Source organism: Dendrobates tinctorius, unplaced genomic scaffold (genome assembly GCF_039654945.1).
Source record: "Dendrobates tinctorius isolate UK_male_01 unplaced genomic scaffold, ASM3965494v1 ptg000224l, whole genome shotgun sequence".
NCBI classification, from domain to species: Eukaryota; Metazoa; Chordata; class Amphibia; order Anura; family Dendrobatidae; genus Dendrobates; species Dendrobates tinctorius.
Window position 1 is genome coordinate 12991019 of NW_027361891.1, and position 16700 is coordinate 13007718.

The window sequence follows — 16700 nt, forward strand, 5'->3', positions numbered from 1 at the left end:
TTCCGCTACGTGTGAACCCAGCCTGAAGCTTTCCAGAGCTATAACCTCATAAAGTGACAGTGGTCAGAATTGTAAAAAATTGGCTTGGTCATTAAAGGGAACCTGTCACCCCCCCAGGGCGTTTTTCAGTTAAAGAGCCACCTTCAGCAGCACTAAGGTTGCATTCTGTGAAGGTGGCTCTTCTTTTTCTGACCCCCTGTAATGCCAAAATATTGACTTTTTTATAATTAGCTCCTCATACCTGTAATGTGTCCCGCAGGTATGATGTGTCCCCCTCTATCAGCCGCCTACCATCCATCAATCATGCCTATCCGGTGCCTCGGCGCCGCCCATGATCTGTCCATCATGATGCCCCGTGCTTCGCTGCTTCCTCTTGATTTGAATCCCGGCGCCTGCGCTGTAACTAGTGTTCTCGGGCATGCGCAGTGCGCGCTGCCCGAGAACTGACATCAGGCTCTGCGACACGCAGGCGCAATAACCTGATGTCGGTTCTTGGGCAGCGCGCACTGCGCACGCCTGAAAACACTTGTTACAGCGCAGGCACCGGGATTCAAATCAAGAGGAGGCAACGACGCACAGGGGCATCATGATGGACAGATCGTGGGCGGCGCCAAGGCGTCGGACAGGCATGATTGATGGATGGTAGGCGGCTGATAGAGGGGGACACATCATACCTGCGGGACACATTACAGGTATGAGGAGCTAATTATAAAAGTCAATATTTTGACATTACTGGGGGTTAGAAAAAGAAGAGCCACCTTCACAGAATGCAGCCTTAGTGCTGCTGAAGGTGGCTCTTTAACTGAAAACGCCCTGGGGGGTGACAGGTTTCCTTTATGTACAAAATTGGCTTTGTCACTAAGGGCTTAAAATAGCCAGCAATGGGGGGCGTGGCCTGAGCGGCATGTGAGGAAGACGTGTGCCCGCTGAGCTCCCGCATATACCTGCTTAATACAGCTGTTCCGTCCCCACAGCACGGCTAGTATAACCCCTGGAGGCTGCACCGGAGTCGGTAGACACCGCAGGGCACCGGAGGTCGCGGCTTCACCCCAGGATATGGGGAAAAAAGGTCAGAGAAGGGTGACAGGAGAGGCTGGAGCGGGGAGCCAAGATGGCGCCGCCGCCACAGCGCACGCCTTAGAGGAGGCCGCAGAAGACAGCGCGGCTAGGAACAGGGCAGTGGCGACCAGGCTGCAGCGCTTTGCCCGCACGGCCGAGGCTGAGCAGGAGCCTCTCCAGGACTCTGATATGGACCAGGAGACTGTGGCAGAGGACATGAGCCCGGGAGTGGGGGAGGAGGAGGAGGCTGCTCATGCCAGAGCGCAGGGGGGGAAGGGAGCTGAGCCTAGCTGGAGTGATCTGGTGGAAAGAAATAAACAGCACCTCACAGCCTTGCAACTACAAGTTCCAGACGAGCCCACCAACTAAGATGTAATGCTGGCAGTGGTGCACTGTGGGACTGCAATCTCACATGTCCTGACACAACTGGGCTTTCTGCAGGAGTCCATGCAGACTGTGCGACATGATCTGCACAGTGTTAGAGACAGAACAAGCCAGCTGGAAAAACGTATGGGTGCTGTGGAGAATTTGGCCTCTGACTCAGGACACTATTGTACAGAGCTCTAGAAGAACATGGCAGCTGTCTGGGCTAAAACTGACGACCTTGAAAATAAAGACTGCCTTCAGGGCAAAATCACAACTTGTACTCAGGGAACTGGAAGATGCGGAAAGGGCCCTTGCAACACAGAGCACACCTGCCACTCGGAAGCGGTTGGGGGAGGCGCAGTCAAAGGTGACCAAACAGAAATTGGAGGCGGCGGCGCAAAAACGGCCTTTTCAATCTACTCAATATTTTGAGAGTGGGGAAAGTGTGGGGCATTTGCTTTCTGTTGTGACATCGGCACAGAGAGGGTCTGCGACTATAGCGGGTCTTCAGGATGTGAATGGGCGACTACTCACTGACGCACTGGGGATTTTAAAAATTCTGGAGACTTTTTATGCTGACTTATATTCCTCACATGCTAGGGCCCCGGCGGAGGATGTTGTTGCCTTTTTGGAGACTGCCAATCTCCCACGGCTGACTCCTGAGGACAGACACTCTCTAGATAGACCTCTAAGTCTGGACGAGTTGGAGGAGGCTCTGGGAACCATGTCCAATGGTAAGGCACCTGGGGTAGATGGGTTGCCAGCTGAGGTGTACAAACGGTATAGAACGGTGTTGCTCCCTGCTCTATTGACAGTGTTTAATGATAGTTTGGAACGGGGTGTTCTCCCACCGTTTATGCGAGAAGCTGTCATTGCCGTGCTGTTGAAAAAGGATAAGGACCCAACTCTGCCCGCGTCGTATAGGCCCATCTCCCTGTTGACGCTAGACATTAAACTTTTGGCGAAGGTCCTGGCCATTCGACTCTCAAAGGTAGTAGCTGTGTTAATACACCCCGATCAGACCGGGTTTATGCCCAACAAATCGACGGCTATGAATATTAGGAGATTATATCTGAATATGCAGGTGAGGGCTGATAATGCCGGGAAGAGGGTGGTTCTGTCCCTAGACGCCGCTAAGGCATTTGATAGTGTGGAGTGGGACTATTTATGGGCGACGCTTCACTGTATGGGCTTTGGCCCGGGCTTTATTGGCTGGGTCAAGCTCTTGTACTCGGAACCGAGTGCTCGGTTGAGGGCCAATGGTCAGTTGTCTGATCCTTTTCGACTTCATAGAGGAACAAGGCAGGGATGCCCTTTATCCCCGCTGCTGTTTGCTCTTGCTGTGGAGCCATTGGCCTCGAGGGTAAGATCGGATGCTGGCATAGAGGGATTCCGGTATGGGGAGCATGAGGAGAAGGTAGCATTATGTGCGGATGACCTGTTATTTTTAGCGGATGCGGACAGATCATTACAAAACACGATGACACTTCTTGGGGCGTTTGGGGAGGTCTCGGGTCTGGTTATTAACTGGGAGAAGTCAGCGCTCCTTCCACTGGACTCATGCTCCTGCAGTGTAGTAGGTGTGCCGGTTGCAACGTCCCTCCAATATTTGGGCATAAGAATATCCAATAAGCTGACAGACTATGAGAGCCTCAATCTTGTTCCGCTGTTGGATAGGATCAAACAGAAGGTTAAGGCTTGGGCGAAGCTACACCTCTCTGTTGTGGGAAGAGTGAATCTGTTGAAGATGGTAGTTATGCCGCAACTCCTATATGTCCTTCATAACTCCCCTGTCTGGCTTCCCCAGAACAGGTTTCATAAAATTAATATGATTTTTAGAGAGCTCATCTGGCTAAAAAAAGGCGCGAGAATTAAACTTGAACACTTGCAAAAACCTAAAGAAGAGGGGGGACTTGCGTTGCCCAACCCATGGCTTTATTTTCTGGCTTCCCAATGCCAGCATGTAGCGGGAGGAATGGAGGGCGAGTTGGTGGATTTGGTGGGAGGTCAGAAGATCCTTCAATTCCTAGTGGGGCGGGGATCACTGGTGTCGAGTCTGGAGTCGGGTAGATTTCGATCCCTTGCATTCAGATTCCCTACGGTACTTCTGATGGTTAGGGTATGGGACAAGCTGAGGCAGCTGAGAGGAATACGCGGTCTTACAAGGTACTCCCCCATATGGGACAATCAGCATTTGCCATGCATGAAAACGCTCAGAGGCTTCGCTCACTGAAGGCGGATTGGCATATGGTGGGTGTCGCAGCTGGTGGAGGGAGGGGTTTTTAAAACTTTTGAGCAATTGGGACGGGAATTTCCCCTCCAACGTTCTATGTTTTATCAATATTTGCAGCTGCGTCACGCGTATATGGTGCAAAGCAAAAAAGCTGACCTAACCATACACCATGACGTCATTGTCCATAGGCTTGGTATGCAGGGGTCCACCAGGGGACTGATTTCGATGGTGTATGGTGGTTTACTTGGACAGGTCCTGTCAAGGCATCCTATTGGTGCACTGACAAAGTGGGAACAACAGCTGGGCATGATATCAGCGGAACAGTGGGACTCGATTCTACAGATGATTCCCAGACTGTCTCTTAGTGAGCCTGGCCGCCTGTCTCAGCTATATATCCTCTATAGGACATACAGGTCTCCCGAATGGTTGTTTAGTAGAGGGTTACGGTGGGATTCGAGATGCCTCAGGTGCACGATGGATAATGCGGACATTTTGCATATGATGTGGACATGCTCCTGCCTACAAATATTTTGGATCGTGGTCCTTGGCCTTATACATTTGGTCACGGGACAGGATATTCCCAGGGACCCCACGATATGTGTTTTGGGCTATGTTGATGAGGTGGGAGGGGATCAATACCTTAAAATTGCTGTGGCCAGAATGCTATTTGTGGCCCGAAAGCTGATAGCTTATCACTGGATCTCTGACAAAACTCCCTCAAGAAAAGAATATATTAATAGATTAAATCAAATATTATACAGGGAAAAGTTTGTGTACCTCAGGAGGGGTGTGCCGCATATTTTTGGGAAAATATGGGAGGGATGGTTGAGGGTTCCTGGCCTGGCTGCCTCGAATCTCCTAGATTAATGAGTGGGCCCTGGGGGTGGTCTCCTGTCGGTAGCTAATCATCATTTCTCATATGATATGGTTGTATGATGGAACTTGGTTTACTCGCTATGTACCAGTCTATATGCCATCGGACAAGGGGGGGGGGGGTGTTATGGGGGAAGGGAATGTTTGACAACATGTTGTAAGTTGTACATGCCTGTCATTTCTAAAACTTTTAATAAAAACTATCTGATTTAAAAAAAAAAAATAGCCAGCAATGAGTCCTGACATCAATCCTATAGGAAATCTGTCATTGGGAAAGCGAACCCTGCAAACATTAAAGAGCTTGAACAAACTGCAAAGGAAGAGTGGGAGAAAATACCAGCGGAGAAGTGCAAGAAGCTTATTGATGGCTACAAGAACCGTTTGGAGGCTGTCATCAGTGCTAAGGAGTGTGCAACCAAGTATTAATTAGGAGAGCCTTTATTGCTGTGCATGCTGTTTATTCTGTTTCTTCTTTGAAATTGCAACATGTAAGTTGAAAAACAATGTTTTATTGTATTAATGTGGACCACTAATTTAAAAAATCCTGAGGAATATAAGTTTATTACATTTCCATTTATTTCTGAAGATATTGCATAGTCTATGAAAAATATTTAATGGGTGCCAATAACGGTGAGCAGCGCTGTATATGTTTGAGGTGTGAGGCCCAGAAATGAGACCCACACTAATCAGATAATTATTGCAGCACAGTGGTTCAGCAGTTAGGACTTTAGCAAAACTACAACTTGTCCCACAGAAAAGCAAGTTTCCACATGGCTACATTGACAGAAGAAATAAAGTAATGGCTCTTGGAAGAAGGGAGGAAAAATATAGGCATAAAATCTAGAATTTTCCACAGCAGGAAAAGGTTAATTTTGCCTGCCTTACATTTGATTTAAGGTTGAAAATATCCTGCTGTTTGAAGAAAAATGTTCCTCCAGTTCTTAGGACTCCAAACATAGAAAATGGCAGCAAATCACTTGTAGAAGTGTCTCAAGGGTTTAGTTCAAAGTTCAAGACGTGGAACGTGCTTGATAAATTTTAACTTTGACATAGAGGATTATATTCACTACTTTTTTTTTTTTTTCAGGTGGACAAAGGAACTGGGTGCAGGTGTTTTGTAATGGGGGTGTACCAGCAGAGTTGGCTTTGCTGTACATGGTGGAAAAGGGTCCTGGAGAGATGCCAATTGACTTTTCCAAAGAGTACACTGCTTCATGGATGTGTCTATCACTCCTTGGGGCCCTTGCTTGCTCAGCTGGAGATACATGGGCTTCAGAGATTGCTCCAGTCCTTAGCAAAAGTTCTCCTCGATTAATAACCACTTGGGAGAAGGTCCCTGTCGGTAAGAATAAAGTTGTTGTGTATATGAATGCATATAACAATCATATTTTCCAAACTATGAGACTCGCTTTATATAGGGCACCCCCATTGATATGGACATGGTGGTGGGATCTCCCCATTTAGATCTGATACATGATGCTATTGAAAGTGTGATTACATCCTCGTAGGGTTCCACTGTGTATGGTACTATTTAGCATAAAAAGCACCCAAAGAAGGTATAGCAATGAAGAAGAAATGAGCTCCGAGTTTAGGATTTGGCTATTGCTTGGAAAGCATAAATGGATGTTTCCAGGACGTCCTATCCTGACAGCACCATGGGGTTGTCCTTCCTTCATCACAGGGACAGGAAATGCACGAGAGGTTAAAAGGTCCCCTCCCACTCTCAGACTCCAGTGTTTTTCCTGTCCCTGTAAGGACAGACACGAGAGCGCCGCGGAGGAAGATAGCCGCGGCATCCAAGAGAAGCTTACCAACGGGCCAAGGGGATCGAGGTCCAGACACCAGCTCTCCCCGTCAGATGGTCCGAGGCGGCACCCCCCTAAGGGGGGTTCTCCGCCAGGCATCCCGTGGAGCGCTGCTCCGGGACTTGGAGCCGCTTCCCCTCAACGGGGATCTTGGCTCTCGCCGTCACATGCCGAGGCCCGCATCACTTCCGGGCGCCAGATGACAACTTCCGGTGGCGTCCCAGCGTGGACGGAGCAGCGACGTGGCTGGAGCAGCAACGGCTGCAGTGGCAGACGGCGTGAGGATCAATCGACCCACTCAAGACAAGGTAGGACGATGGGGTATGTCAGCGGCACGGGGCACCGCCATGGAAGGCGCTGTGGAAACCTGGCAATCACCCTGAACCACCAATGTCTGTAAGTAGTGGACAGGATGGACATACTTAAGACAGGAGCTTTAACCAAAAAGCTCCTGTACTTTGATAGCAAAAGACAGCACCGACTCCTGCAGCTTCAACCTCCAGGAAACCAGGCAGAACTAATACCCGTCCGTGCCAGCATGACTGCATTTGTCAAAACGCCTAGCGTTAGCCGGGCAAATCACCTGGACTGACGTCTCTGCTGGGAAGGAACCTCTGCGGCTGCAAAGGATGGGAGACCGCAGAGGACAGGGCTTGAGATTCCCCCTGTGCAGTGAGGGAAACTTCACGCCTAATACATCTATCCCAGGTGCTGACAAGTCCGTAATCGCAGGTCGCACGGAGCTGAGATTCGCATAGGGGTCAGATAGGAGGTCCACACTTCCGTCCCAAGATGGCTACCTTCTCAGTCTTCCATCCCACACTAAGAGGTGTTGGGCTGTGCAGCCGGCACCAGTCGGGTGTCAGCCGCTAGGCAGCCAGGATCAGAGTCCGGTCGATCATCGGACGACTATAAATCATTCTAGAGGAATGGGAGGACGCTGAGAAGCGGCTCGTTGTCGCCTGAGACTTCAGGCTCTCCCAGATTAACACTTGAGATGGAGTTCCTATGATAAACAACCCAGGGGGGTGTCAAGGAACACTTCACTTCCCTTCGAAGATTCCTCTAGCCCCAAAAGACCCAGGGACAGGCTCCTAAAGAGGGCTTGGGTCCACATTGGTCGCCAGATCCACGTATCTAGGATCAACCAGTTGGAGCAGCCACCGGCTATTCTAGGCTGAGCGTGAGTGTATTCGTCAGGGGCGACCGCTGAGCAGCTTGAGCCTGGGCTGGGACCCGAATGGGAGACAAGCCCATGCTCAGAGGTCCGACAAGTTACAGGGGAAGCCCCTAGAAGTGATTTCTTAGAGGACCTTTCCCTGGGAGAGTTGTAGCTAGATTCCTGTTGGACGCTTTGGCCGTACCGGTGTGTTTGCGGCTAGGAATAATTCTGCACCCAAACGGCTCGCCAGGCCTTATGGATGAAGATCCGGTCAGGGGTTTACCTTTCAGACAGGAAGGTAGTTGGACCGGTCTTAGATACAACACGGAAGAATGCCACTGACATTAAAAAAAAAAAAAAACGGTCCCGTGGGAAAGCAAGGTTTTTCCCTTCAGAGGTCCCGTCCTTTCCAAAGGCAGGAAGATAGAAAGAGGGTAAATCGACTCTCTGGTATCACCAGAAGGGGGGAAGAGTACGATCCCCCTTCTCACTCAGGACAAAGTTCCTCAACAGGCAATGACACCATACTGGTTGGGGGGCGCCTCAAAACACCACCTGGAACCAAGGGCGCATACTATCACGTTCCCATCCACCCTCACCCTCAGAGGTTCCTGCGGTTCGCACTGGAAATAGGAAGTGGATGCTACCATTCTAGTTTCAGGCTCTGCCTTTCGACCTAGCTTCAGCACCCGGGGTTTACGAAGCCGATCGCCAAGATCAGGGCACACTTAAGAGGCCAAACCTGTAGGACTTTCTCAGCATCAGAGCTAAGAAAACAACTCGATGGGGTAATCGCCACACCCGGAGACCTAGGATTGGATCCTGAACAATGCAGCCCGGTACCCGGGAAGAATTCCTGAGAGTCTCGTTAGATCTCAAAACAAGAATCTCGTTTATCGGAAGAAAGAAGGGAGGCCATCAGGAACAGGGTTCGTCAGCTATAGCGAGATCAAATATCCAAAAGATTACACTAAAGGTCCTAGAGACCCTGATAGCAGGCATACTTTGCGTAAAGTGGAACCAGGCTCACACAGGAGTCTACAAGACCGCTTTGGACAAAGAGACTCGACCATCCCCAGCCCTAAAATCATCTCCGAGACAGGGAACGGGTCACAAGATCCATCAGCCCAGGGAACCTCGGATCCTATCACCATACAAGACTATCTCGGACGCCAGCAGGAAAGGGGGGCCCATCTGGAAGGTACCATCAAGGACCATCAAGGACATGGCCGGGAAGCATCAGTTCACAGTCCTCAAACTACAGAGAGCTACGAGCAGTTGGGAGACACTTAAACGAAGCCGGTTGAGTCCACAGGGCCAACTTAGGGAAGCCAGGTCAAACATTGTAACCACAGTATCTTTCCTACACCACCGGGGGAAAGCTTCAGGACCTGGCAGCCCGCACCTTCACCTGGGCAGAGAACAGGTTTCGCTCCATATCAGTGATACACCTGCAGGGACCAGGAACAATATAGCCGACTATTTGAACAGACAAGAAGTCTGAGCCACCGAGTGGGAAGTGAGTGAGGAAACATTCATAGGCTTACGCCATCAGTGGAGAAGCCCTCAGCTAAACCTCTTCGTGACAAGGAAGAACACCAAGCTACAGAGATTCTTCTTTCGGTCCAGCAGACCATCCAAAAAAGGGGTCGACTCCTTGAATTGGAGATGGAGTGGGGGACTGCTATATGGTTTCCCCCTATGCCTATAATACCGAGAGGCCTCAGAAAGATCCAGGGAAGGGCGAGTGACGCTAGTAATACTCTTCGGGCCCAGACGAAGTTGGTTCCACTTCCAGAAGAAGACAGCTCAGGAAGGACCGCTCCATCTACCAACGCCAGAAGATCTACTTTCCCAAGGCCCAGTTCGGCACCCAAATCTGGGGAGCCTACAGTGGCGGCATTTATACTGAGAGGGATCTCAAGATCCAGAGGTCTCTCTGACAAAGTGATCTCAACGATGCAAACCAGCGGTAAGCCCGTTACGAGGGCAATCTATCATAAATCTGGGAGAGGTTCTGCTCAGAAGGTGGTAGTATCCCCATAAATCCGTCTCGCCCAGAGATCTCTCAAATCCTTGACTATCCCCAGGCAGGATTTAATAAAGGTCTAGGTCCAAAGCACATTGGAAGTTCGGAGAGCAGCTTGGAGTACTTTAATTCACCTTGGCCTCTCATCCAGGGATGGCTCGTTTTACAAATGCCATGCACAGATTAAGACCCACAGTGCTCTGGGGGACCTAAATCTGGTACTTACCGCTCTACGCAGACCCCCATACGAGCCAATACCAGAGATAAATGTCACAAGACTTACACAAAAAAAAAAAAAAAAAAAGGGGAAAGAAAAAACCGTCCTTTTGGTAGAGATCTCCTCAGCCAAGCGGCTGGGTGAAAGCCAGGCCCTGTCAGTCCAGAACTCCTACATTCAACTATTCAACGATTGCATGATACTAAACGGAACCCAGGGTTCCTCCCTAAGGTAGTATCTCCCCAGAATTTAAACCAGGAGATAGTCCTACCCTCATTCTGCCATCCACGGAAAACGGAGTAAGGTTCTTTCCCTGATTTGTCGTCAGACGAGCAGTCACATGCTACTTAGAGGCCACTCAGGAGTGGCAACAGGACGCAGAATTGTTTATCCAATACAATGGTAGAATAGGATAAAGGCGCATCTACGCACACCCTGGCAGGGTGGATAAGTCAATTATCTCCTCAGCATACGACACTGAGGGATTACCTACCAGGGACCTTAGAGCTCATTCCACTAGAGCTATAGAAACATCATAGGCAGAGAAGGCGGGAGCCTCAGTAGAGCAAATATACTGGGCCGCCACTTAGTCTACACTAGACACTTTCTGTAGACACTACAAATTGGACACGCTAGCAGCTAACCAGACGACCTTCGGTCGGTTGTAAGATGCTAAAAGCAGTAGTCCCACCCTAAGCGAATTCCTACTTTGGTATTCCCCATGGTGCTGTCAGGATAGGACGTCCTGGAAAACAGAGATTAGACCTACCGGTAATGTTATTTCCAGGAGTCCATCCTGACAGCACTGGTAGTTCCCTCCCGAGGATTTGTATTGGTAATAATATGCTTGTACTAAATCTAAATAAATAATAATTGCATCCATACTGGTGTGGTACTTGGAAAATCACTGGAGTCTGAGAGTGGGAGGGGACCTTTTAACCTCTCGTGCATTTCCTGTCCCTGTGATGAAGGAAGGACAACCCCATGGTGCTGTCAGGATGGACTCCTGGAAATAACATTACCGGTAGGTCTAATCTCTGTTTTTTTAAGATACAGAGAAAGGCGGTTGTCTGGATATTCAGAAGAGCCTTATAGGAAGTACTGTATATGTATAGATAGTCATATCAAAAAACAGCATCTGCTACCCAAACCAAGTAAGGCGTTGAATGAAGAGAGATTTTTTTTCTTTATTTGACAAATACAGTGGGTACAGAAAGTATTCAGACCCCTTTTACATTTTTCACTTTTTGTTTCATTGCAGCCATTTGGTAAATTCAAAAAAGTTCATTTTTTCTCATTAATGTACACTCTGTTTTGACTGAAAAAAAAACTGAAATGTAGAAATTTTTGCAAATTTATTTAAAGAAAAACCTGAAATATCACATGTCATAAGTATTCAGACCCCTTGCTCAGTACTGCGTAGAAGCACCCTTTTGAGCTAGTACAGCCATAAGTCGTCTTGGGAATGATGCAACAACAAGTATTTCACAAATGGATTTAGTGATCCTCTGCCATTCTTCCTTGCAGATCCTCTCCAATTCCGTCAGGTTGGATTGTGAACGTTGGTGGACAACCATTTTCAGGTCTCTCCAGAGATGCTCAATTGGGTTTAGGTCAGGGCTCTGGCTGGACCAGTCAAGAATGGTCGCAGAGTTGGTCTGAAGCCACTCCTTTGTTCTTTTAGCTGTGTTCTTAGGGTCATTTTTTTGTTGGAGGGTGAACCTTCGGCCAAGTCTGAGGTCCAGAGCACTCTGGAAGTGGTTTTCATCCAGGGTATCTCTGTACTTGGCCGCATTCATGTTTTCTTCAATTGCAACCAGTCGTCCTGTCCCTGCAGCCGAAAAACACCCCCATAGCATGATGTTGCCACCACCATGTTTCACTGTTGGGATTGTTGGGAGCTCAGCCACAGTGATCTTGGGGTTCTTCTTTACCTCTCTCACCAAGGCTTTTCTCCCACAATTGCTCAGTTTGGCTGGACGGCCAGGTCTAGGAAGACTTCTGGTGGTCTCAAACTTCTTCCATTTAAGAATTATAGAGGCCGCTGTGCTCTTTGAACCTTGAGTGCTGCAGAAATTCTTTTGTAACCTTGGCCAGATCTGTGCCTTGTCACAATTCTGTCTCTGAGTTCCATGGCCATTTCCTTTGACCTCATGATTCTCATTTGGTCTGACATGCACTGTGAGCTGCGAGGTCTTATATAGACAGGTGTGTGCCTTTACAAATCAGATCCTATCAGTTTAATTAAACACAGCTGGACTCCAATGAAGTAGTAGAACCATCTCAAGGAGGATCACAAGGAAATGGACAGCATGTGACTTAAATATGAGTGTCTGAGCAAAGGGTCTGAATACTTATGACCATGTGATATTTCAGTTTTTCTTTTTTAATAAACTTGCAACAATTTCTACATTTCTGTTTTTTTCAGTCAAGAAGGGGTGCAGCGTGTACATTAATGAGGAAAAAATGAACTTTTTTGAATTTATCAAATGGCTGCAATGAAAAAGATTGAAAAATTTAAAGGGGTCTGAATAATTTCCGTTCCCACTGTACCTCTTTATAGGCTGACGTCAGGCTGTCGGGCACACCTCTTTTCAATGGATAATGGTAACGCCTAGCTGTTAGTTTATTTCTAGGCAAAATAGCAGATGAACGCCACCAAATTGCTATAGAAAAAGTTGATCCACAATTGGTATTTCAGATGTATACTAAAACATGTCAGGAGAGCTGATGGACCCATTCTGTGAGAGTTGTCCAGGATTTTAAGAAAGCTGCATGAGAGACAGAATTTCTTAATATAACTCATAAAATCTAATAACTCAACTGTTAATGCCCGCCACTCAAGTGTCGCTGCTCAGGTAGTCCCCACAGTGATCCTACATTTTTCATATGACTGCTGAAGCCAATCACATGTCTGTGGTCACATGCTGTATCAGTACTGAGGTCAGTGATTGACTGCAGTGGTCATGTAAATGCTATACATGAAGTCATCATTTCAGGAGATGAACAACTAGGCAGTTCAAAGAACAATGAATTGTCTAGTTCTTCAGATCTAGTATAAGGGTTGGGAACCCTACAAGTGCACCACTTACTCATTTCAGGTGCAGTAGCCAGGGATTTAACAGGCGAGTTATAGCTTGTATTTCTGTAACATTTGCCTCCTGGAGATTCTGATAAAACATGCTCTGTCAAACTCCAACATCATAGGTTTCTACATAGAGCATTAATTGGGTTTTGTTTTTATCCTAGGCACAAATGGTGGCGTCACAATTATAGGCCTCTTTGCAAGTCTTCTTGGTGGCTTATGTGTCGGCATAGCCTATTTTGTCTCTCAGCTTTTGTTTGTGAATGATTTAGAAATTGCTGCCCCCCAGTGGCCAGTTATTTTGTATGGTGCAATGGCCGGCCTGATTGGCTCCATACTAGATTCTTATCTTGGAGCAATAATGCAGTACACTGGTGAGTTTATCATTTTCATTTTATTTAGCTGTATAACAATTGTACAGTACACACCATACATTATCTAATGGATGAAAACCACAACGCAGGACCTGATGTATCTGACCCCATTGTCAGTAAGCAGTGGTCTTGATTCGCTTCTCATGGGGTACATCTGATTCCACTGGAATGCTAGAGATTTTGACTGAAGAAGTGACTGTGAGCATGGCCTAGGTTGGTTACTGAGCTCTAGCCACTAGGGTTATTTTCAATTTTGTCAGAATAATAACTGTAGAGCTTGTGTAGTTGACACGTTACATAATGTAGATTTTTTTTCGTTTTTTTTTTTTTTTGTGCACCACTCCAGTGTGGGTTTTTTTTTATTATTGCACCACTGGAGTGATGTTTTAAATGCAAGTCTCCTGTCTCATACTCGCCATCCACCGCCTTCATCATTCTCCAGCGTTGTTCCCGTCGGTCTCCGGCAAAAAGTGACCTGCCGGCAGCTCCAGTGTATCATGGAGCATGACTGAGATCACTTTTCCTTGTTCTGGCTCTCATAGACTTGCATTGAGCTCCTGTGATGTACAGTTGTGCTCAAAAGTTTACATTCCCCTGCAGAATTTTTGCTTTCTTGGCCTTTTTTCAGAGAATGAGTAACTGTCTTACCAAGTTTTCACCTTAAGAGGGGCAAGCCCCTTGCGTACGTAGCGCTCACTAATATCCTAATTAGGCAAGAAGACTACTAGGTCTTTATATCGGTAAAACAATTTATAGTTTATTAATATAATAGTCCAATATATATGTATTATAGGCACATGAATTATAGCAGCACTAGTCTAACATCACATGATCATCATCTATAACATAGAGAAAGTCATCATCTATAACATAGAGAAAGTAAGCATCAATGTATATTACCAGATATTGCAGCATCACTCCTCCATCGGGGGACTCGACTGGTGAGGAGGAAATATCCAGCAGCCCATCATCACAGAAGTTATGCGTCCATAAAATCTCCTGGAATGTCCCTGCTCACCAGTGAGAACCCTCTTTGTTATATGCTGTTTACGATCAGATATCAGTTCAGTCATGCGCAGTACACTTTTTGTAAGTAATACTCATATAACATGTTTACGTTTGACGCCTGCATGATTAATTCTTGAGTTCGTAATCAGCTCATGTCATACAGGCACTGTATAGTTGTCTCTCACCGAAACCTCCATGCTCTTATCAGGTCATGTAGCGGTCAACCCTTTCAGCTATCTGCTTGGCGCCTGCGTGGTTAATTCTTGAGCTTGTAATCAGCTTATGTCACGCAGGCGCTGTATAATTGTTTTTTTTTTCACCGAAACCCCCATGTTTTTATCAGGTCATGTAGCGGTCAACCACTTCAGCCATCTTAAACTGTGCTGAATTAAATGCAAAAAGGAATAATAAGACCCGTGATCACCTAATCTGGAATCTGGACACCTATCTTCTTCATGCACACACCATACATATCACATAGGTATCACAATTGGTCCTTGATCACGGGAATTATTTTCCACTTCTATAGGTCACCATCAGCACTTTTGGTTTCCTACAGAAGACTTTGTATGCCATGTAGCAATTCCATATGGATAGAAGCATTACTACAATGACAAGCACCAACACAGGGTGAATGATCCAATTTAACATCTTTTGAGCTGAAGGGGAATGATCCATGAAAATATCATATCAATGATAAGTGGCATCAGCAATTACAGAACCTATTTTAACAATTTTTCCCGCTACTATAGTGGTACTAATTATATGCTGTTGTATAGTCCTATTTAGTATTTTAATCATTTCAGAACCTTCTTTAGATTTTTCTATGATATCCCGAAGTTTGGTCATATTCAGCTCCCAGTTGTTTATCTGCAGCACGGCAGGTTGCCATTGTATGGTTTCCTGCACCACTCGATCAGGAGTAAGAAGAAAAGTTTGATTTTCCCACTCTAAAGCTGAAACATTTTGCAGACATCCAACATAAGGAACTTTCATACCTGGGACCACAGGAACATCCGTTATTACACAAACTTCCTGTGGACCAATTTCCACCAACATTTTATATGATGTTAGGAGAATGGTAAATTATTCGGTCGTCCATGACAGCACCACCTGAGAGAGGGGATCCGCCCTTTAGGAACAGGAAACCTTCAGATACAAAAAGGGTGGCACCTCTCCCACGCATCAGTTGGTTTCCTGTTCCTAGAGGACAGGACTCCCTACAGATCGTCCGTCATTGAGTCGACGAGGGATTCCCAGGCCGGCTGACCGACACAGGTAGCGGGGGGATCTCCTACCTCGGTCCAGTTCGGGGTCCCTGGAAGCACCACGGTGGGGCCGGGTAGGTCGCCACGGCTGTGGTTGGAGCAGGTGGAGCATAGGGTCTGGTGGACAGCCATCTCCAAAGTGCGGGCACCAGGTACGTATGCAGGCCCCTTTTGAGTCTCCCCCTGGGGTCCGGTCATCCTCCCGCATCCGGGTCGGCGGGCGCATGTGGGGGCGGCGGGCACACTGGAGCCGGGGGCGCCCTGCCGGCTTCGTTCCGCGCACTCCCGCGGTCTCTGACGCACGGCGGAAGTGACGCGGCGGAAGGGGCTGGGCCGGGGACGCCGAAACCGGAAGTCGGGTGCCGGCCGGCTTTCCAGTGTGCGCCGCGTGTGTGCGGCTGTCCGGGGGGAGGCGGAGCATGCGGGGGGGGGGGGGGTCGCGGATGCTGGGAGGTGCCGCGCCAGAACCCTGCTGACCCGGGTACAGGGAGGCCTTAAAAGGCAGGAGGCAATGCTGCGGGGGTGCTTCTGAAGGCCCAGCGATGGATACGACAGAAGCCCCCATAGAGCAGCAGGACGAGATACAGGAGCGGCCACAGAAGGAGGCCGTGGCGAAGCCTCATGCGAGTGGCCAGCAGAAGAAAAAACGATCGAGTGAACAGAGCCACGGAAGTTCCTCCAGGCTAAAGGACCCTCCTGCCTCCCTCCGTGATCCGGTACCTGCCTCATCTGCATGGGTAAGAGATCTTCGTGAATGTACCCTGATGCAGTGTTCCCTTATGTATTTTTCGCAGGGGAGGAAAGCTACGGGAAAACAGAAGCACAGGGAATGTGCCCTCTGTAGTTGCCCCTTGCCAGACGGCCACCCCAAAAGATTGTCAGCCATGTGTGCGACAAGCGGTAGGGGTTGGAAGGGAACGAGGGCCAGGGATAGACTGACAGGCCCTTACATTCTCCCTCGTCCTTACAGGTAGCGGAAGAAATGCCGGATTTCACCACAAGCCTGAGAGAAATAATCAGGACAGAAATGAAAGCCCTGTCAAAAAGGGATTCTTCTAGGGGGAGAGAAGTTAGCTTCTCAGGTTCGGAGTCCTCGGTTGCTCCTAGGAACAATGACTCCTCGGATTCCCCGGCCTCCACTTCGTCTTCTTCGGATGAAGACTCGAGCCGTTTTTGCTTCCCGTTAGACCAGATGGACAAACTAGTTAAAACAATAAGGTC

General features: G+C 48.0%; 1 protein-coding gene across 3 annotated transcripts in view; it reads left to right on the plus strand.

The window, feature by feature from the left end:
- Window positions 1-16700, plus strand: part of TMEM19 (transmembrane protein 19) — a 101280-nt gene that overhangs the window by 58035 nt on the left and 26545 nt on the right. For all 3 annotated transcript variants that reach the window (XM_073555532.1, XM_073555534.1, XM_073555533.1), the window contains 2 exons: window positions 5619-5873; window positions 12994-13203. In XM_073555532.1, the coding sequence (XP_073411633.1) occupies window positions 5619-5873; window positions 12994-13203 (465 nt within the window). The remainder of the gene's footprint in view (window positions 1-5618; window positions 5874-12993; window positions 13204-16700) is intronic.